Genomic DNA, 22,704 nt, shown 5'->3' on the forward strand with positions numbered 1-22,704 from the left:
GGGAACAGTTAAGGGATATTATTTTTAAATGTGCTTGTGTGCAAAAGTGTGCTGTACCAATTATACCCTATTTCAGCCAGTTAGAGCTGACCTTTACAGTAGAACCTCAGAGTTACAAACTGACCAGTCAACCACACACCTCATTTGAACTGGAAGTACACAATTGGGCAGCAGCAGAGACTGGGGGGCGGGGGAGGCAATTTCAGTATAGTACTGTTAAACTACTAGAAAATAAAAGAAAAGCAGCATTTTTGTTCTGCATAGTAAAGTTTCAAAGCTGTATTAAATCAATGTTCTGTTGTAAACTTTTGAAAGAACAACCATATGTTTTGTTCAGAGTTATGAATAACCTCCATTCCTGAGGTGGTTGTAACTCTGAGCTTTTCCTGTATTTATTTACAACAGCTGAAGCAACTTTTTGGGCAGGCAAAAATCAGCATACTGAGAAGTACAATACATTTTAAAAGTCGTAATTATGGATAAACTGGCCTTTGATTTAGAGAAGAGGGATTGGTAAAATTTTCAAAGGCACTTAAGTGCCTTCTGAAACTTCAGTAGATCTATTCATAGGTGGTGAGTTATATGGGCCTGTGGTGCCCGTGCTCCACCAATATTTAGGAACGTGGGCCTGGCTCCACCAATGTTTGGGCTTACGTGCTTTGGGGGGCCTCATACTTCAGGGGAATGGAGGTCCAAGGGAGACTGAAGGGTTAGTGGAGGGCCTGGCGCCAGCAGCAGCAAGTGACTTGGCCCCAGCCTGTCCTGCTCCACTCTGCCCCACTGGCTCCTGGTGTCGCTCAGGGGAGGAGATGGAAGCCGGAAAGAGGCGGGCTGGGGACTTGGAGGAAGGGGTGGAATGGGGGCAGGGAGAGGGCGTAACAGGGGTGGGTTGGGGCCAAGTTGTTTACTGCTGCCAGCGCCAGGACCTCCGCTAACCCCCCAGGGTGGCCAGTACCCCACGTCCCCCTGAAGTGTGGGACCCCCCCAAAGCGCGGGGCATGGGGTGGTTACACCTGTCCGTCCTATGGACAGGATGGCTCTGCTTGGGCCCATTCTGAACACCACCAAAAATCATACAGACATGGCACCCGTGGACTTATTAACCTTATCAATTGGCTAGGACAGTCATTCAATAGTGAAATAGTTTGCAACTGTCACCATGTTATACTGACATTTCTCAGAAAAAATTATTAAATATGTATCAATCATTTTTGTATAACAAAGGGTGTTGTCACAGTATCAGTGGTTGCTGATTTGAACATATGCAATATTACAGCAAAGCAAATAAGTGTAAGTACCGTGGCACTAAGATGTGATTATCCACTGACAGTCTGTTCATCTCATGCTATATACACCTGTACTCTGATATAATGTGGTCGTGGGCAATCAAAAATCCCTGCTGCGTTATAGATGAAACGCTGTTATATTGGGGTAGCGGTGGCAGGGCTGCAGCAGTGTTTTAAAAAGCCCGGAGCTCCGGCCTCGGGGAGCCCCAGGCCCTTTAAATCGCTGGCGGAGTCCCACCGCTGCAGCTCCAGGATAGCGCTGGCAGGGCTCCAGCGGTGATTTAAAGGGCCTGGGCTCCTTGCAGAAGCCGGAGCCCCGGACCCTTTAAAGTGCTGCCGGATCCCCGCTGCTACTGCACTATATGCAAACCTGTGTTATATCAGGTCGTGTTATAGTGAGGTAGAAGTGTAAAAGGTGAAATTCTCTCTTACATAGTTGAAGTAGATGGGTTTTGTTCTAGATACTTAGAAATAAAAATATTTTAAATAACTAAAGTAAAGAATTAGGAAGGAGACAACAGCAACCCTCCAATCCATAGCCTCTTAAGAGGAACTAAATAGCAAATAAAACTGTTGGTTGTATTCACAACAGCAGTATACGTTGATGTGGACACAGTGGTGAAAAGAAGACAGAGAGATGCATGGAATTAAGAGGCAGGCCGCAACTTTTATTCAACTTCAGCACAGAGGAGGGAAGCTACCTACTCATCACCCAGGCTTGCCTATACTAAGCATTTAATTGGTTCCAGTTTAGGGGTACAGAACTCCTTACAATATAACTCCTAACTCGGGATAGACTCTCCTCAGGCTACCGCCCAGAATTTAGCTCTCTCTGAGTGCTAGCACCTGCCTGCTGCCCCCCCTTGAGGACAGAGTATGCAGAAGGGTGGGGACCTTGACCTTATCCCATGAGTTCAAGGCCTATCACCAAATTCCAGGTCGTTTACTTCCCGGACACAGTTCATTTTATCCCTTTTAACTAACTGCAAGTTGCAAATAATAACGCAAACCAGTTACCTCAGTTGGATTCTAAACACATTCCTATTTAATCTGCAGTGGTTTTGAAGGTGCTGTGAGGAAGATGGAAAAACTCCCTGATCCCTTGCAGGCAGTTCCATGGGGGAAAAGATTACTTCTGATATCCAGACAGGTGGTTGGCTAGACCAACAGCATCTGTCATGCCGCTTCTCATTCCTAGTTCAGGATGGGTAGGGTGGGGCTGCTGGAATGGAGCTGAAAGAGGTTCCACATGGTCCCTATTCCAGGTTAAATCCTAGGAGCTGGGGAATGCTGGCTAATTAACACTCCTCCCCCCAGCTGGCCAGTGGATGCCAGAGACTCCCAAGTGGGGAGGAGCTACTTGGTGTTCCTAAGCAAGTGTCTCCTCTCTTGCTTCTGAGACTATCCCTCTTCACCACTGGCCCCATCAAGTTCCCCACCCTGGTTGAGGAAGGTGGGTGGCATTTGTTGCTTTTCTATCCCACTGGACAATTGACTATGCATTAAGGGTGAAGTTCACCGCTTCTAGCAGGGACTGGGGAAACCCCAGTGCACTACAGAGGGGGTGGATGAAAACAGATACAGAGGGGAATGGAAAACTCAGGGTGTGCACACTAGGAAAAGTGTCTTTTTCTTTAACCATGTGGCAATTAACTCATGATAAAATCCTAGTGTGGATGAGAACATTTGCAGTTTTCACACATGGTAGCTAGTTAACATAAATGCATCCAGAGAGTGTGGGATCACCTTAGTGATGACAAGTCCGTTGGAGAGAGGGCTGGGCTCTGCATTGGTTTGAATAGCCCACTATATGAATGGATTTGGGGAGAGGCTAGGGCATGACTAGTAGGTCCACATTTATGCAGCCTAGTGGCCTAGAATCTATGTGCAGGGGAGAATGATTAATGGTTCGTATTCTAGCCTATGGGCTGGACTAATGGTTACGGATGTTCTGCAGAGCTGCCTTGTGTGCATCAGTGTTGAGTGCAGTGATAGTCCTGGTATTATCTTACTATTCCAGATTTAATAATTAATTGCTAATGAGCTATGTAAACAAATATAAAAACACTGTAGTTACACACCACAACCTCTTTCTGCTACTGTGGGTGAATATCACAGTAAATAATCTTTTTGCTGAGAGAATAATTGCAAAACTGTTATTTGAGGTACAGTTAACCACACTGTCTGTGTTAAAGGAAACTAACAGTAGAAGAGAGAGAACGGTTACAGAAAGAAGAAAAACTTTCTAAAGTAGACGAGAAAATTAATCATGTTGCTGAAGAACTAAACATTTACAGGTATTTACAAATTTTTATTTACTGTTGGTGTGTGCTCTAAAGTTTACAAAATCCACAAGAGAATTAGTAAATTTACTACTTATAATGCATTGTTATGGAATATATTCTGTCCTCCCCCACCCCATTTGGATGCTTTCTATAGTCATGCTAGTTTATACAAGTGTGTGTGAGATGATAAATACACATGACGCTCAAGTGCCTAATGGCAGGCTCTCTTCTTCCATCAGTGTGTAGAATCTAAAATTGTATTACAATTAAAGCGGGGTGGGTAGGACAGTTTGTCTTCGAGGTTACCAAAGAATGGCATGATTCTTGAACCTTTACTCCCCTTGGAAGTTGGTGACTCTTTGAGTACAATTTGATGACTGATTCTTTTAGAACAGGGGTTTCTCAACCTTTTTCTTTGGGAGTCCCCCCCCCCCCCCAACATGCTATAAAAACTCCATGGCCCACCTGTGCCACAATAAGTGCATATAAAAGCCAGGGCCAGTGTTAAGGGGTAGCAAAACACAATCTGTCCTTTCATATTTAGGCAAAATATGAAGTAGTAGGGAAATTTTTATTTTAAAGTTTCTAAGAGGATATTGCAAATAGTGGAACATAATTAAAATCTATGCTTACCTTGTGCCTAATCTTTGGGTCTGGCTGAGCTGTATTTAACACAGAGTCTGAAGGAGGGTGTAGGTGTGGGTGGGGGGGATTTGAAAAAAGATGGCCTTATATCTCCTTTTATGTTTCCTTTTCCTGGGTCATTTTGGTCCCTAGTGCAATTTGCAGCAGTCCTCAAGTCTTTAATGACCCTCAAGGGGCAACTCTGGCAGCTGGTAACTGCAGGTATGCAAAAATGTACTGCTAAAGTAGGTGTTGCAAAGAGTGGGGCTGACTCTGCTGGCTCTACATCACTGGAGAATTTCCCTTATGCCAGAGCAATCTTCAGCTTGCCACTTAGACCACCTTTACCAGTCTTCAGCAGGGCCTAGGATCTCTCTCTCCTCCCCACTTCCCTCTTTTTATTAATCCTTTTTTAAGTAGGCCTTGGTCATAGGTAGCAATAGTGTTGTTTGTGTGTAAACTCTGAGTTATTTATTTGCAGTGTCACTATCTGTGGTGGTATTCATATTTAAAATTGTATTCTGTAACATTTTTATTATAGACAACGAGCAAAAGATCTAGAAGAAGAGCTAGACAGAACCATTCATTCTTATCAGAGTCAGGTATGTACTTTGACTTGACTTGGCGTTTTGCCATATTCAGAAATGTAACAGTTGACTTTCGGCTTGAAACTACCACTTTAAAGCTGCTTGCAGTACTGCATTTGGCTTTATTTGGGTAATGTTATCAGACATACCTTGATATAAATTACAATTAGCAAAGTGGGTGGTATTTTTGAGTAAGAGTATAACTTCTCAATTTAAACTCTGGGGGCCTGTTCATGTATCAGAAAACAGCCTTTTATGTCTTAATTTTTTTTTTTTGTCGGATGAGTAAGTTATTTTAAAGGTACAGGAACTCCTCAATGTTGTAATTATGTTCCTGAAAAATGCAACTTTAAGTAAAACAGTGTTAAGCGAATCTAATTTCCCCATAAGAATTAATGTAAATGAGGCAGTTACGTTCCAGGGAAATTTTTTACTCTCTCTCTCTCTCTCTCTCTCTCTCTCTCTGTTTTAAACAATTTAATACTGGTACACCGTGGTGATGATTGTGAAGCTTGGTTGAGGTGGAGGAGTCAGTGGGTGGGATATTTCCCAGGGAATGCCTTACTGCTAAATGAACTAGCAATTAACTGAGCCCTCAAGGGTTAACTTTCTCTCAACACTCTACAAGGCAGCAGGAAAGGAGGGAGGGCAGACAGACACACACCCTGTGTGTGAGAGAAAAAATGCGCACTTCCCCTTTAAGTAGCTGACCCCAGGTTAAGTGCACTGCCTTGTTAATAAAATCAGCTTGCTGAGACCTGAGAGGGCAGCTACTGCCTAGAAGCTCCCTCCCTCCCTCCATAGTGTGTCCCCCCTGCTCTGTGGAAGATGGGGATAAGCAGGGTGCAGGAGCAGTGGGGAGGGGGAGACACCCTGACATTAGCCCCTTTCTTGTACAGCAAGCAGGAGTCTCTGGGAGCAGCTCCAAGGCAGAGGGCAGGAGCAGCACATGGCAGTGGGGGGAGGGACAGCTGCTGCAAAGGGAATTTAGGGGGATTGGGGAGCTGATAGGGGCGCTGCTGGTCCACCTTGGTTCCAACCATCCACCAGCTAGCTGCAACTGGCTGCTCTTCCTGCAAGCAGTAGACAAAACAGGCGGCTGCCAAACGACTTAGAAGGGAGCATTTCACAACTTCAAATGAGCATGTTCCCTAATTGATCAGCTTAACATTGAAACAATGTTAACCCAGAGTTCCTGTACCCTATGCATATCTCTCTTTCATAGATTACTTCACATGAGAAAAAAGCTCATGATAACTGGGTAAGTTCCAAATATTAAAATTTCTCAGCTCTGTCATTGAAGAGCACTAACTTTTTTTTGTCTGCTGAACAGACTGCATTATACCTTGACTTTAGGTTTTTTGTCTGTAAACACCCCACTAAAGACTTGTCTGTCATTCAGAAACCTACTAACAAAAATATTTAATGAATAGTTTTATCAGTTAAAATAGCTGTAGTAATTAAACCAAGTCTGTAACATTCTGGCAGAATTAAAGAAAATCACTTGCGCTTATATATATAATCTCCATCCACTGGAACAAGATGATGTTTGATAATTGTTTGATGTTTTGTAAATAAACTTTTTGTCCTTGTTTCAATGGCATTTTAATAAATTCCATGGCTGTACTGTTCTGCCTTTATCTAATAGTAAAAGACATTTTGTCCTGTGATAACATTCTGCTCCACTGCTTTTTTTTTTTTTTTTTTGGTGGTAAGAATATTATTGCAAAATCCATTTATCTCTTCTTTAACTAGAAAATGAAAAACTCTCACTACTAATAAATACTTCAGTCTTGCAAAGGGGTCTACATAGGAGAGAATCCTATTAATGTGTTAATGGGACTCCATGCTAGGGTACTCCCCATTCTGCCCTAGCCAGGGTACTTTTTTGCAGGTTTTCAAATAGATCTTATTTAGGTCTTAAAACTTGCTTATAATTTTGAATGGTGTGGATTTGTTTTTTTCTCCTCTGTGTTTCCCCATGGCCAATTTTAATGTCTGCCTCAAAGAATCTATAAGTCAGGATAGGTGAGGTTAGATTCTGCCATCAGATATTCACAAGCAGCTTCCATTGAAATCAGAGTTGTGTGCATGTAACTGTGGGAATAGTTTGGCCCTAAAGTAAGTGTATTTTATTCAAGAAGAGAACAAAAGACCGTATTTCATCCGCTCTTCCCGTCACTGTTAGATACAAACTTTGATTTTTTTCATTTGCCTGCTCTTTATTTGAAATTCATTCACTATCACTTTTGAAACAGAGAATCTTTTCAGGATTTTTTCATTAGTTGTTGTACTGTTCTTATGAAGACATTAAAAAGAATAATTAATATCTAACATTATTTGATCTTGTTTTAACTTGAGATCTTACTTAAGTTTACACATTTGCTTTCAAGATTACAGTCAGTTTATAATGCTTGTTTTGGATTCTATAAGTTCAGTACTATTAGTAACTTTACTTCTTCGTTTCCTTTGATTTGCACTATTTTCAAATGCAGCAAAAATCTGAGGGGGGGTGTAGCCTCTTAAAATTCCAAATAAGACTGATTCTGATCATGTGATGTTTTAACTATTGACTTCAGTGGAACTGCTAATAATTTACACTGATTGTGAAAAATATCTAGGATTTTCAATCTCCTCTAAGTCAGAATTTCCTAGTGTGTGTTTTCTATGTGGATAGTTATTAAAAATATTATGCTGGTTTTTGTTGCTGAAATCCAATATATGATGTACCTTTTTCACTTTCCTAAAAAGTATATGTGATAATTTCCAATACAGTTTATAGACTTATTTTGTGTTACGAGCAACAGGGCTACAAATTATCAGTTAGAAATACTTACTGGAAATCCAGGATTTGTACTAGTTATGAAATATTTAATTGAACAAGTTTTTTTTCCCCCTCCTAAAGCTGACAGCCCGGGCAGCAGAAAGACATCTCAATGATCTGAGAAAAGAAAATGCACACAACAGACAAAAGTAAGTGTACTGGATAGATTCTGAACAATATAATTTAGCTGTAATTTTGCTCTTTTCTGAAAGAGCTAGTGGAAAAGCATAAAACCAGAACTGACACAGCTACAAATGGGTGTGGGTAAATTATTTTTCAGATTGTGCATGACTTAATGTGTCATGGTCATTCATGTATTTTCAGTATAAAACCCTTAACTAATGAATCCACAGGTTTGTAGGGCAAAGGGCTGCATTCCTGTTTTTCTTCCGTGTGTTAGTAATGTTCTTTGATGATAGAAAACCTTGGATGGGTGGTGGAAACATTTCTGAGTGACTGATACTTGTAGAAATGGAGAACTGTTGAGAGTCTAGACTGAGCAGGAGTGATTTCTTAGCCACACTACAGTACAAATTGCACCAGCAACAATCAGGTTACACAATGTTAGTAGCATGGTACATCTTCAGTCTCCTCTCCATAGTTGAAATGGTAGAACGAACATTAGTCCATCTTGGCATAGATACTGATGGAGAGAATGTTATTCTGTTTCGGTAATGAAAGAAGGGGACAAATGAAATGTAACCAGGGTTATAGTATGTGAATGTAAGATCTGGTTAAAAATATTGAAATTAAATACCTATTTTGAGAAAGATAGCACCAGGAATTTGTTAAATGATCTCCTATATTAACCAGGAACATTGATTACTGAATGTTTGTACTCTTAAAATTGAGTACTGGTTACTTATTTAATAGACCATTTAAAAATACTTGAAAGGAGGTTTACAGTAACTGAGGATCATGTGATATTGGGGCTTGTAAAATTTGTTCCATTTTTAATGTGTGAATTAAAATTTTTACCTATCAAGTATAAAGGTGGATCAGTATTTTGAGGAATACTTAAATTGATAACTTGTTCTATGTTTGACAATTATTCTTTGTAATTTATTTCACTAGCTAATGTAATATCTTTGATACTACCTAGGAAATGGAATACTAGATTAATTTTGTATTTCAATAGAAATATTGGTGGAGGATGATGGATTTCCAGGAAACTGGTATGATTAGGTTTTTTTAATAAAGTTAGTAACTTTTTTTGGGGGGGGGGGGTCTTCTCATATTTACAGATTAACTGAAATGGAATTTAGATTTGACCTTTTAGAAAAAGATCCTCATGCTCTTGATGTCCCAGTTAGACCATTTGGCAGAGGTACAGTGGAGTTTTTTAAACTTTTTTTTTTGGGGGGATTGTAAAATACTACAGGTGTGGTGGTGATGGTGTTTTGGTTTCCCCCTACTCCAAAACAGCATATTCATAACTGTTGTAAGCACAGCAAGCATTTGTGCATGCAAATATCACCTTTTTAAGAAAAAAAGCTGACCCTGAGTGACTAAATTATTCTTCTAGCTCACTTAAACATTTTTCTACTGGGTATTTAGCCTAAAATAAGAATTTTGAAATGCCTTTGAAATTAGACTGAAAACATGACACGTGGTTTCATTCTAGAACACATAATAAAACCACCAGATTAATTTCACTTGTGACCAAGTTTTGAATTTCAATTGTGAAAAGTAAACTACTTACGTAATTCTTAACACTGAATTTTAATATTTTGTTTTAACTGTTTCAGAGCATTCCCCATATGGACCCTCACCCATGGGCCGGCCTTCATCTGAAACAAGAGCTTTTCTTTCCCCGCCAACCTTATTGGAGGGCCCTTTAAGACTTTCACCTATGCTTCCAGGTGGTGGAGGAAGAGGGACAATTCTTAAATTTCAAATCATCTCTATTCTGAATTTCATTCTCCTCTATTAATCTCTCACCTTTTTCTCTTGATGGTGACCAGCAAAAGTATTTAAACACAGCCAATTCAGTATAAAATGAAATCCCCAGATAAACATGAAAATAATTTTTCTACTCATTTTTAAAGCAGGCCATTATGTAATACTGGACCACTAAACTATAGTTTTACTCATTGTGGCATCACTTTCTACAGAAGTGTAGGGAAACAGGCAAACTTGGTCTCTCTTGGGGAGACAGAGATGCTGCCTAAGCCTTTCCTCCTTTACAAAGGTAGAATTCCTGCTCAATCTCATTCCACTATCAGCAACAAGAGTTGGTCAGTGACATCATTAGTTTCCTCAAGAGAGTGCTGCTGCTCCCAGCTCAAAGAATAGTGGTCTGAAGATGACAAAGGGAGGAGAGTACACTTATGCAACCAAACAGTGTGCGACAATCCTAATGGGGCTGGCAAGAAATATGTTTCTCTGGGAAGTGAGGTAGGGCTTGAAGGAAGGAGTACCTTCCTCTTCTCTCTTTCCCCCCAACCCCTTCAAAAAATAAAATAAAATAAAATCTGTGGCAGCCTTTGTTCAGGAGAACACCACTGTCCCACAGATGTAAGAGAGAGGAGGAGAATTTGTGACTCCCTTCACCTCTGTCTCCCACAGATTCTGTGGTACTCTTTGTGAACATAAGAGAACTGGAGGAATGGGGATAAGGTGAAGTGTTGCCAGGGAGCTTAGCAGTTTGTTACAATGCAGTGGGAGTGGAAGTCTCTGGCTCATTCTTTGCAGAAGATGCTTCTCCAATTACTATTATTGTTGTCTGCCCCCTAATGACCTTTTCAGACCCAACTAGCTTGGAGATGAGATCCTTCTACTTGTGAAGAGAAGGAGGAGGAGCAGCAGATCAGCTTAGGATCCTAAATAATCAAAATTCAATTAAAAATAGCATTTTAAAATTAAAAATTGAGACCAGTTGCACTTCAAGGTTAACAATTTAAGTTCTTAGAACTTTGAAAATGCAGACTGAAGATGGAAAGTTTGGACTTAGCTATGCCACATTTAAAAAATGGTCTCTTAATTAATAATTTATTATATAAATAATAGGAAAAACTGGAATTTTGTATACACTTTTACGTTACAAATACCTTCAGATTTGAAGAGGAAACAATACAGTAGTTATTAACAGTTGAATGGTGTCAAGGTGTCACCCCCATTTTTTAGGGTACAGATGTGGGGACCTGCATGAGGTAATCTCTGAGCTTATTTATCAGTTTAGATCTAGTAGCTGCCACAACCAAATAGTTTAAACAAACGTTTATGGGAGAGTCATTTGGGAACTCTGTCTTCCCCCCCCCAAATATTTCCCCAGTCTTTATCCCCCTTTTCCTGGCAGGATTGAGACTGATTCACCACCTCTCAGCAATTCCTGGTGAGCCCAGATCCTAAAAACCCTTGGATCTTAAAACAAGGAAAAATCATTCAGGTTCTAAAAAGAAGACTTTTAATTAAATAAAAAGGATGAAAGGAAACCTCTGTGACATTAGCCTGCAAGCTACTCTCACAGATAAGATTCAAAACACAGAGGATGTCCCTCAGGGCAAAACCTTAGTTATACAAAGAAACCCAGTTTGATTCTTCCTCTATGCAAAAAGAAGTCACAAAAGAAAATAAAAAGTGGTAAGTGTTTAGAGAAGGAATGTATTAGATTATGTTTAAGAAATGTTAGATGGCTGATTCCTGGATGCTTCACTCCTGCACAGACTATTCTGAACAGACCAAAGACTGATTTCCCTCCTCCCTCTTTGAAAACATCTTGTCCCCCCCTTTGGTTCCTCTGGTCAGGTGTCAGCTAGGCTATGTGAACTTCTTAACCCTTTACAGGTAAAAGAGGAATTAACCTTTAACTGTCTGTGTATGACAAATGGTCTCCAGGATGATTTGGTTCTCTGTGGGGGGCAGGAGGAAGGAATGAAAGGTTCAGCTTGTTCACTTTAAAGTGCAATTCTGCTGTGAAAAGAGACCATATATGCATAGTCCTACCTGTTTATTTTAGTGACAGAAATAAGTATCTACCATTCATTTCATGCTGCAGAACGAGCAAGATATTTTTTAAAAATTGGTAACTAAGTTCTGATTTGTATAATCTTTTTGTAATTTTGTGTAAGACAGAAAATAGCTTTACTTTCAGAGTCCAGGCTGTTTGAGGTGCTGACAGTTAAGAAAAGTAATTGAAACTCAACATGACATCATGGAGTTTCATATTTGTGTCATTTTTTTCAGAGCAAATCATGCTTTTTTTTTTTTTTTTTTTAAGGGGAAACAGACAACTTAAGAGTATTTTATAAAAGAATAAAGTAGTTTCACCTACTACACAGCTCCTGAGTTTTCCTTCCCATTTTTAGTGGTCTTACCACACTTTCCCTATTTCTTCTGAACTGTGAACCAACTTTAAATACTCTAATCTCATTTGATTTTCTTCTCTTCCTACTTTTGAAAGTGTTGCTCACTAGAGTGGTAGGTTAAAAAATTCAGTAAGTTCTTTTTTCTTTTAATTTGACCATGTCCCTTTAAGCTGCAGGGGACTGACTGAAGAACTTTTAACAACAAGGTACTAACTTCACTGATTGGAATGATGGGAGGATTTATAATATACTTTTTAAAAAGAAGAGGAATCTGAATATATATTCTAGATTCATCTTTTAAGGAGTTAAGCTTTTATTTCTTCTTTAAGCAAACCTTTTAAACACCTTCAGTAAACATGACAACTAAGCTGATGCAGCAATTATGGTGACTCAGGACAATTTACCTGGTAAATTGTCCTGCTTTAGCTATGCTTCTACCACATATTTAAAGCACTGGCACTCTGAGTTTTTTGTTTTTTTTTTTTTTGTTTTTTTTTTACTATTGACGGTGAAGATTGCTGCAAAACATTATTACAATGTTTGAATAAACTGATATCTTATTTCTTTAATAAGGATCAAGAGGAGCAGGGAACCCTGCCATGTATGAAGCTGCTAATGAAAGAGGAGAACTGAGCTCTGATAGGTTATCTGATCCTCACAGAGCACCTTCAGACACTGGGTCCCTATCTCCTCCATGGGACAGAGATCATAGGATAATGCTCCCAGCATCAGGTAAATATCCTGGGCCATCAGATATTTGTAAAAATGTAATAAGAATATTGGAAACTGATGTGTTCAGATACTAGCTACATTTTAAAAAGAAATTTATAGTCCTTGCTTTCTACCTAACTGTGACATGTAACCCTACTTTTTGTGTACAAGGGAGAATATGCTGCAACACGTGAAGGATATAATAGTAGGTTCATTTCCCCTTGTGCACTGGTGAGTCCCAGGAGAAGTTTAGATTTCTCCTGGAGCTCCTCTCCGGAGATCCATGGCTCTGTGATGCACTAAGCATAGGACTGTATATATAATGTATAACTGACCATTTGGTGGTTAAATTAAATGCAAATATTTTATTAGAGGCTTGTTCTAGGCATTAGAAATTCAAGCCGTGTCTAGTCTGGAAGATTCTGTGATCACTGGAGAAATGGTGAGATCTCAAGAGCTAGGAGAGAGCAGAAGCTGACCCATGATGGGTATGTCTGCACTAGGAAATGGTGTTTTTTACAAAGAGATAGTTTAACACTTTATAAAATCCTGTATCTTTGTGAAAACACAGGTTTTTCCTAGTGTAGATATACAGACTGTTTTTAAAACATATGTGCTAAGTCACTGAAGTTAAACAGGTTTTACTTTTTAATTAAAGGAAGGCTCTGTTAGAGGTTGATTTCACCTTTGCCCCTTCAATTAATTTATTAATGCTCGATCTCCCATGTGTTTGTCAGCAAAACCAGGGACAACCAAACTTGACGTTTCTGATACATCTAAGTTACAACGTAAGCATGGGAGAAATGAGGAAGACACAACCTTTCAGGCCATCTATATACATAATAAAACAGTAAAGGGCACAAGCTCAATTTAAAAAGAAATCCAGTTTCAGGTCACCTTTTAGAACATGAGATGAATATGCCTTGAATGTAGGTATTCCAGATTCAATGAAGTAGGACAATCTCTATAGCATGACCTGCTACAGTACATGTTAATGTAGTCTTAAAAAAAAATCAAACTTCATTTATATTGAACATATGGAAATTATTCCTGACTTAGGCCCTGATCCAGCATGTAGGTCAACTGTGGCATCGATCATGTTGGGTTCAATTTGCATAGTAGAATTTTGTATTTGTAAGCAGCAGTTGAGATCTTATTTTAAATCTGTGGTAGAATTTGATGTTTTATTTACCAGAAGTACAAGTAGTAAGGATGCCCTGCTGGAGACTTATCTTCATTTCTTAGTGTAAAATATAGGACATTTGTCTTAACATCTAAAATTAGATATTTTATTTTTTGTGAGATTTTAAGAAATCCAAAGAGAAACAGGTAGACCTATAACTTAATTAACAAAAAAACTGAGAGATTCTGCTAAATAGACTGACTCTTGTGATTAATTGAATGGTAGGTCAGCTATATAATGATCCAGCTCTCCCCCCTCGAAGACAAGAAAGATTTTATTCTAATCCTCCAAACTCAGGAAGACTTTCTGGACCAGCAGAACTACGAAGTTATAACATGCAGTCTTTTGATAAAGCAGGTAGGAATTGCTTTAATCTGCTGCCATTACGTGACTGAATGAAAGATCTTTCGATTATATAATTATGTAATAAGGTATGGTAGTAGATGAACTTTTTAGTTACTATGGCCCAAACCTGTAACATGAGATTCTTCTGTTCAGAAACGTATTTCAACATTTGCTAGCCCAGATACTACTTTCCTGATTATCAGCATAGTAATCTATTCCACAGGATGGATTGTGCTCACTGAATGGTAGCTATTCAATATTTTCTTTGTAACCTCCTCATTCAGTGTGTGGTCCTGTGCCTAGTCACAGCATTCAGACTCTGTCCTGAATGCAACATTAATCATTTCCTCATGGACTTTCCTGTGGGACTCATCACTGTAGCATCAAAGTGCTTCACAAATGTTAGCACAACAACACCCTTGTGCGCTAAGATGTTGTTATCCCCTCTGGAAAATAGGGAACTGAGGCACAGAGAGATTAAGGCTAAAACTATCAAGTATCCACTAACTTTGGGTGCCCAAATTGAGACCTTTAGGGCCTGATTTTTTTTCAGAGTACTTACTATTTTTATAGCCCCTTTGATATTCAAACCACAGGACCCACTGACTCAGTTACAGCTGTGAGTGCTCCGCACTTCTGCAAATCAGGTCTTGGATGTTTCAGGTTGAACATCCAGAAAATGAGGAACACACACGGTATGCTTACCCTGCATCTTGGGGTGAGCCTCTCAGCCCAGGTCCAGACTTGTGGTAATGGGGTTTGCACTAGCATGCTAAAAATAATTGTGCAGACCTTGTTTGGGGTAGTGACTTGAGTTGGAGCTCGGGCTGTCAACCCTGCCCTAGCTCCTAGGTTTGACAGCTAGAGCACCACCCTGCTGGTGCTCAGTAAAGATTCCATAGGGTGCTTTAATGTAGTACTGTTTCAAATGGTGCTGTGTTGAAGTATGCTATGTCTACATAGAGCAGTTAATGCATAAAGTTAGTGCACTCTAGAAATCACATCTCAGTAGAGTGTAGCCTACCGAGTAGATGATCCACAAAAGGACCTTGATAAGGACCTTGATAATCTGTTTGTTGATTGAGGAACAACTTCTCTGTGCTATGGAAGAAGCAAAACAAATATAAAGTGCAAATAGAGGTCCAGTGTTACTTGCCTGGTGGCATAAGTAGCTGTCCTGGCTCACTATTTCTTTTCATTTCAGTGCCTTTTGCTCATATAAAAGGAGATGCTAAAGCAGGATTGTTCAAAAATCAGTTCCCCAGTGTGTGGTTTTCATTTTGTATTGTCACTGTTCTTTATTTTAGGGAGGGCCACACTCAATCTGTCAGATTCCCTTCTGGCATCCACTTCTCTCCTCTCTTCTCCAACTCTTTTCATTTTGTTTTTGGGAACGTTTTAATTCTTATGAAAGGTGCCAGATTAATACACTGGAGATTAAATTTATCTTTGTTTACAGAACAGATCTAAAATAAGTAGCAACAAGGCATTGTGGGGAACTTGCACTATGATTCTTTCTCAGCACTGATCCAGGTTTGATATAGGGGGTGAGAGAATATTGCAGTCTCCTTGGTGATTTTGCTAAGATTTCTGCCATGTGTCTGTTGTGATGGTGGCCATCTTTGTAGGCCTTCAGACTGAAGGATAGACCACAGAAATTTAGTTGGACCAAAAGTAGCAAACCTTAGTGGTGTGGTGTATATTAAGATGTATGTTCCCAGGCAAGGAAGATCATTCATGTTATAACTGAGATATATAATATCGAGGACAAAAAACTTTATTTGACCAACAGCAACTTAGAAAAACTGCAGCTGGCTTGTGGTGCTAACTTGGGATGTTTATCCTCTTCCTAAATGCATATGATGATGTTCAGGCCCAGATACATGATCCTTAATTGCCTCTTAGCACATAGACAACTGCTAAGCAAGATGTCATATCTGACAGTATCCAACACCCCCCTCCTTTTTTGTGTGTGTGTATTGGGGGGGGGGGGGGAGGGGACAAATTGTTATTTTGCAGTAAGTTATCTTGTTTGGGGAAGAAGTGGTGGGAAAACGTATCAGTGCTACTTTACTTCATTACTTTTCAACACAGAGGGGCAAGCATCTCCAGAAAATAGTTTGAGGACAGAGCCAAGTGGAAATGGAACTAAAGACCATCCCAATTTTAGTGTAAGTAATGATGAACAAAACTTAGAAAATTGTGCAAGGATTTTTTTTAACCTAGTTTGTTCTAACATTAAGGTAACGTTTTTGTTTTGTATATACTAGATCAGTTATGTTCCAGTTTGTTCCTCTTTTATCACTTTGAAAAGACACAAATCTGTGTGTAGCTTGTGATAGCACCCACAATGTGTAGTAGGCATGTATCCAAGCACATATATAAGACAACACAGTCCCTGTCCCAAATTAATTGACCATCTGAAAAACTAAAGACAAAAGAATGTGGGGAAGGAGATGGCTTGCGCACACTCATTTCCCCACCTTTTTTTTTCTTTTGACGGTTCCCAACTGCATTCTTTGAGATGAACTAGCAGGAGATGAGACAGAGCCAGCAATAGAACCAAGGCTTCCTCGTTCAGGCCTCCACCTCCCTTCTTGAAAATGCAGGCCTCAGGGAACAGGAGAGCTCTCTTTCAGAAAGCTAATTTACTAGTTTGATTTTTTGCTACAGAATTTCCTAAATGTGTCTGATCACTCACTTGCCTCTGAAAGTGAAGCAATTGGATCAGGGTTTGGCTCCCCACCTCTCCCTCCAGTGAGAGCTCCTCTGCTGCCAGTGGATCCTAGAGGAGCTTTTGTTAGAAGAGGACCTCCTTTCCCACCACCACCTCCTATTGGCATGTATGGCCCTCGTGAATATTTTCCAAGGGATTTTGCTGGTCTACCGCGTCCTTCAGTGGCAAGTATGTAATTTCTATTTGCATTTGTTTTCTTAATTAGTTTAAATGCCCTAAAACTACCATCCTCAGGCTGTATATGTAAATGATATTCCTGAGCTTACTGTATTTCTCTAAGACCTCTTTTGGTGTTGGTACAGTCTTTCTTCTGCGCACCTTCTTTTCCTCTCCTCCAAATCAAGCTAATGTGAAGGGATGACAAAGTAGCTAATTTTTCATAAAGTTACAGTTAAGACTTACGTTTTATCCCAAATCTATCCATTCTGTTGCTCTTGGATAACGTACTACAGAACAGATGTACAAATAGTGACTTTACAGTTAAGGAAACTAGGCCAGATTCTCTAGCCCCTCCCTGTTACCCAGCAGGTGTAGAGCTGGCATAACCAGTTCCTATGCCAGTACCCCCTCAGGATAGACATGATGTTTGGTGGGAGGAGTGGGAGGCACTGGCAGAGTGCACTGCATTCTAACTGTTGAGGCTCATAGCCTGCTGAGGTAGGTTAGAGCAGTCCCCAGGAGCTCTAATTGATTCTAGGGATAGAGAAGATTGGCCAACAGTTTCTTTAGAACTAAATTTTACTGGACCGTAAGTGTGCACTTAGACACTTTAATTGGTATTGTACAGTTGTCGGGAGCTGTCTACAATGTATCTAGGAGTGAGTCTTCCAGCTCAGGTTCACTGACTTTGCATCCTAAAAATAGCTGTGTAGTCACTCTGACTCAAGCTCTCAAGCCCACCCCAAGGCTTGAGTGCCCAAGCATCAATGTCCAGGGACTGTCTACACAGCTATTTTTAGTGCACTAGCCAGAGCTCTGCTATGCAGATACAGGTTGGGAGGCTCCCTCCTACATGCAGCGTAGATAGTATTAGTCTCTACAGCAGGGGTGGCCAGCCTGAGCCTGAGAAGGAGCCAGAATTTACCAATGTACATTGCCAAAGAGCCACAGCAATATGTCAGCAGCCCCCAGCACTTCCTGCCCAGTGGTCAGTGCCCCTCCCTCCTTGCATTCCTGATTAGCTGTTTTGTGGTGTGCAGGAAGCTGTGGGGGAGGAGCAGGAAGAGCCTGTGGCAGAGCCAGGGGTTGAGCAGTGAGCACCCTCTAGCACACTGGCTCTGCACGGACAGGTTGGCCACCCCTGTGCTATGGTTTCTTTATATACTTACACAAGCTCTTCACTTCTAAAATATCTTCTGCCCTTTTGATAACAAACTATTAGACAGTAATGTGAACTAAATCACACACTAGCTTTAGTTTTGAACTGGAAGCTATGTAAATGAAAAGTTAAATCATCTACAACTGGATAGCTTTTATTTTAGTTACAGGAAGTAAACTGAGATCCTCTCAAGTTCTAGTGTTCTACAATACATGTGACACAAGTGCTTAGAATCTGCCAAATTAAGTACAGACCAAGAACAGTAGAGAAGATCTGAAGAGATATGGGTACTTGGTAATTCAGTAAGGGCAGTAGGAAAATGCCTCACCACAACAGGAAGGCTGAGTGCTGCTATAATGCTACTGTTTCTGTTGCTCTATTTCCACTGCTCAGAAGATTCTGTAATGGGCAAACCACTAACTACCCCCAGACTGAAATCAGGGCTTGTCTTTATAACTATCTGAGAACTGGAAGGGACCCAGAAAGGTCATCGAGTCCAGCCCCCTGCCTTCATTAGCAGGATCAAGTACTGATTTTGCCCCAGATCCCTAAGTGGCCCCCTCAATGACTGAACTCATAACCTTGGGTTTAGCAGGCCAATGCTTAAACCTCTGAGCTATCCCTTTGCCTCTATTAAGACTCAACCTATTTCATTGGCCTACCTAGGAAGTAGAATGGAGTATTGCTTGCTGTAAAACACTAATTCTGCTTCATGCACAAGATTGTTCTCATGTGGTAGCCTCTTTGGTGACAGATCTGTGGCAGGAGAGGAGAAGCATTGTGCTGGAATTTTGACAAGTTCTGGAATCAGAAGGCTGGTCTACACTATACAGTAAGGTTGAGATAAGTCATCTTACATCTGCCTAATTAAGTCAGTGTCTATACGACAGCCTTCCTCCACTGACAGAACTTCACCTCAACAAGAGGCATAGGGCTTACGTCAAAGTAGTTAAGGTGATGCAGTGTCTGGGTAGACACCACATCTCTGACAAGACAGGCACTGTAAATGTCACAGAAGAAAGCTGGGCAGCTAGAGCCCACCTGTCCCCCTGCGCTGGTGGCTTACCTCCCTCTAAGCCATGAAGTTGACAGGACAGCTGGTTCCTGGGAGGGAGGAGGAGGAGGAGAGTGAAAAGCTGGACCCTGTTCTCCTAGGGTAAGAGACCCCAGGAATCAGAGGAGGGAACCCCACCATGGAGCAGCCAGGCTCCCAGCAGGGAGCTGAGACACCAGCCTCTCAGCTTTCCACACTGCCAGTCTTAGGTTGATGGAAGCACTCCTAGTGAGGAGACACACTGCTGTGGCTGTAAGCAGGGCTGTGGAGCAGCAGAATTGCAGGTTTCTGCCTGGAGCTGGAGCACAGCTCCAAAGCCCTGGCTGTAAGTCATAATAATATAGGTTGGCTTACATTTCTAGTGTAGACATACCCTCAGTACACACATGTGCTATGAGAAAGTGGAACAGAGTTTGACCAATGCCTGTCAGAGCTGCAAAATCAAATTGGGAAGTATCAAACTTCATGTTTGAGGTCACTTAAGATGTGCTAATAGGAGGATGGAGATCAATTTCCCTCAAACAACTAACTGTTAAGCTTCCATGCTCAAGCCACCATCTCACTCAAATGATCCCATATTCCCCAAGTAGGCTCTGCAAAAGGCAACAAAACCTCATGATCAAATGTATTGGTGCAATTTAAAATATGTGCCCAGGGACAGTTGTGTTGGGCACATTTTATAAATGCATATACTAACTCTGTAGGAGGGACAAGATTATGCTGCACTCAGCTTTGGCACTATTTTTATAGGATGATCTTCACTTTTGTCAAAACCATTTAGGGATATTTTTAAAAGGCTTGAAGGGACTATTTACTGAGGTTTTTTTTATTTTCTACCAACAAAAGCTTAACTAACATCTTCAAACTTTTAAAAGGGCTGATGTGGGGCTTTACAAAAAAAAATGCTTTAATATACTGTAAAGTCCCATACTCCACAGGTAGACTTGCATTGTATCCACTGTCTCCTCCAGGAACATAGGCCTTTACAAATTGAGCAAAAGGAGAACCATGCAGAATGCCATACCTCAAGTACACATGACTATTTGAGATGGCAGTGACATACACATACTTAGGTTAACCCTGGTTTCAATGGTATCCCATTACAGGGTACTGCAATGTAAGGTATAACAACATGGTTTGCTGCATGTTCCACCTCTTCCCATCCTAGACTGTAGCACTGGGAATTTAACACCTAGTATAAGTCTTGGGTTTTCTGGTACCATGTCCTTTTGGTTGTTTACAAACACGGGCCTCTGTTAAGTTGTAAATTATTAAACTGCTAGAAGACTGATTGGCATCAGTGAGAAAAGAGCACCTCGTCTGTATTTTTTGGATAATGAAACTTTAAAAATGTAACTAGCTTAATATTTTATAAAATCTTTAAACAGTGAGAAATCCATTTCCACTAAGGCCTTTTTCCCAATATCCACCACAAAGAGCTGGATCTTTTCCACCTTCACTTGAAAATAGGAGTGAGCCTCCTGGGTTAATTCATCAATCAAATACTCCAGCTACAGGACATCCAGAGCCACAGCAAGACACCTGATGCTGTTGTCTGACATCTTGGGAATTAACCTGATGTACTGTTTCTGCACCTGTAACATCTTCAGTTAAGTAACTTCTGTTACTTAAGGGATTTTATATAAATACTTTGCTCAAATTGAAGCTTAATAGAATAATTCTCAAGATAGTGTTTTGTAAATAAGGATAAATTAAATGGTTTCCATTGTACAGTAGTCATATTGTAAATTAAGTATTTTTAATTTGAGTCACCTGTTCTGAAGGTGTACTAAACTAAACTAGAGTAACATTGAGAACTGTCCAGCTATTGCCTCAGCTGCATAGGAAAACTCTGCATGCAAAGAGTGGTGCTTGCTGTAGGAGTAAGACAAAATGTGAAAATAAATGAATTAATAAAATGCCGTCACTAAACTTGTGTGGTGATAATGTTAAACTGTTCAATTTCTGTATAAACTACTTGACTCTCTCTCTTCTCCAATCATCTCTTAACATGTGAACCTACTGCAATGCTTGTAGTCTCTAAAGTTTCAGTTAACAAATTGCCCAAAGCCATTCAGCTCAAATGATTTGTATTAGTTTAATACTATACTAGACAAGTATAAATTTCACTTAAATGCAATTATGCGTTTATATTGTTTAGCTTACCCATTGAGAGAAGAAAAATAGATTGAAAGGGAAGAGGGACTTAAGCCATTCTCCATGCTTGACACTGAGTGGAGGAAAGACAAGTGATATGTCAGTGACCTGTTACAAACATGTTTGTTAAAAGCAAGACCTGGTGCACCAAGGCAAGCTGAACTTACCATGACAGCTTTCTTTGGTTTGAAAGATGTGGGCATTTTAATTATGAAATCAGTACATTTTTCTCTAGTGTAAAATCCGTTTACACTTAGTTTGAGAACTAAAACTGTCGGGAGAAAGGGGGTGGCTAATTAGGCACCTAACTTGTTTTTAGGTACTATTGTGATTCACAAAAATCCCACTCAGCTGCTGCCTGATGCTGTAGGAACCTATGCTGCTTAAGTTTCTTCACCCTTGCACACTGCAGCTTCACTCTAGGTACCTGGGTGTCTATCTCCTGACTGAGCTTGCACACTACTGCCTCAGGTAAGCAGCCGGCTACCTTAGTACTACTTACTGCTGCCAGGAGGGACTCACAAATTAGGAAAGAGATAGGTGTTCAGCTACCCAAGTCGAGCAGGGGTGATGGGGGGAAGAAAGGGGCAGAGGACCACCTACCATACAATCTTTACCTTACCTGATAGGGTTAGCACACATCCCTCTCATAGGTATCTTCCCGCTGGTTCACATGCTGATTTTGTGGATCACACTGTTGTTCCTGTGATTTTCTAGGTGCCATGGTATTCACTGCTGCAACAGCACTTCATGGTTTACACCCAAAATACTTTTGTAGTGACAGTTTAAGTGCACTACAGAACAGTCAGTAGTGAAGGCAGGTTCATGGGGAGGCTGGGATACATGCATTAGCAGAAACATGAACTAGTTAATACTGAAATTTTAAATTGTCATTTCTCCCACTGCAGTAAGTGTGGCAATTCTTCCCTCCCATACCTATGTTCAGGCTCAGGAAGACCAAGCTCAGTTCGTTTCCACTGTTTTTTGCATTCAAAGGCTGGAATTGTTTTTAAATTAAATTAGGATAGCTTTGCATCACTGGGTAGATTCAGCTGCTAATACAGAAGGCCTGTTACAAACAGACTGCTCATCACATGCCCCCTCCCAGTACAATCAATTTTCCTCCATTTAATTTGCCAGACTGCTCTGGCTGGATGCTTCATGAAACAACTATGTGCAAAAAATAGATTCACCAGTGCTGTATGTATTCTAGGGCAGTGTGCCAGTTTGAAAAGAGCAACAACTATAGGCCTAGTAAAGATGATGTCAAATATGCTGGCTCCTGT

The 22,704-nt window shown here is 40.4% G+C and overlaps 1 protein-coding gene across 6 annotated transcripts in view; it reads left to right on the forward strand.

Moving 5' to 3' along the window:
• MIA2 (MIA SH3 domain ER export factor 2) overlaps window positions 1-21,193 on the forward strand; it is a 59,644-nt gene extending 38,451 nt beyond the window's left edge. For all 6 annotated transcript variants that reach the window (XM_075065541.1, XM_032801999.2, XM_075065542.1 and 3 more), the window contains 11 exons: window positions 3,482-3,583; window positions 4,737-4,797; window positions 6,008-6,043; window positions 7,688-7,755; window positions 8,851-8,933; window positions 9,355-9,468; window positions 12,487-12,645; window positions 14,033-14,164; window positions 16,247-16,323; window positions 16,826-17,057; window positions 20,650-21,193. In XM_075065541.1, coding sequence (XP_074921642.1) covers window positions 3,482-3,583; window positions 4,737-4,797; window positions 6,008-6,043; window positions 7,688-7,755; window positions 8,851-8,933; window positions 9,355-9,468; window positions 12,487-12,645; window positions 14,033-14,164; window positions 16,247-16,323; window positions 16,826-17,057; window positions 20,650-20,807 — 1,222 coding nt within the window. In that variant the 3' untranslated portion in view covers window positions 20,808-21,193. The remainder of the gene's footprint in view (window positions 1-3,481; window positions 3,584-4,736; window positions 4,798-6,007; window positions 6,044-7,687; window positions 7,756-8,850; window positions 8,934-9,354; window positions 9,469-12,486; window positions 12,646-14,032; window positions 14,165-16,246; window positions 16,324-16,825; window positions 17,058-20,649) is intronic.
• The last annotated feature ends 1,511 nt before the right edge of the window (window positions 21,194-22,704 follow it).

This window comes from Chelonoidis abingdonii, chromosome 4, assembly GCF_003597395.2.
Source record: "Chelonoidis abingdonii isolate Lonesome George chromosome 4, CheloAbing_2.0, whole genome shotgun sequence".
Taxonomy (NCBI): Eukaryota; Metazoa; Chordata; order Testudines; family Testudinidae; genus Chelonoidis; species Chelonoidis abingdonii.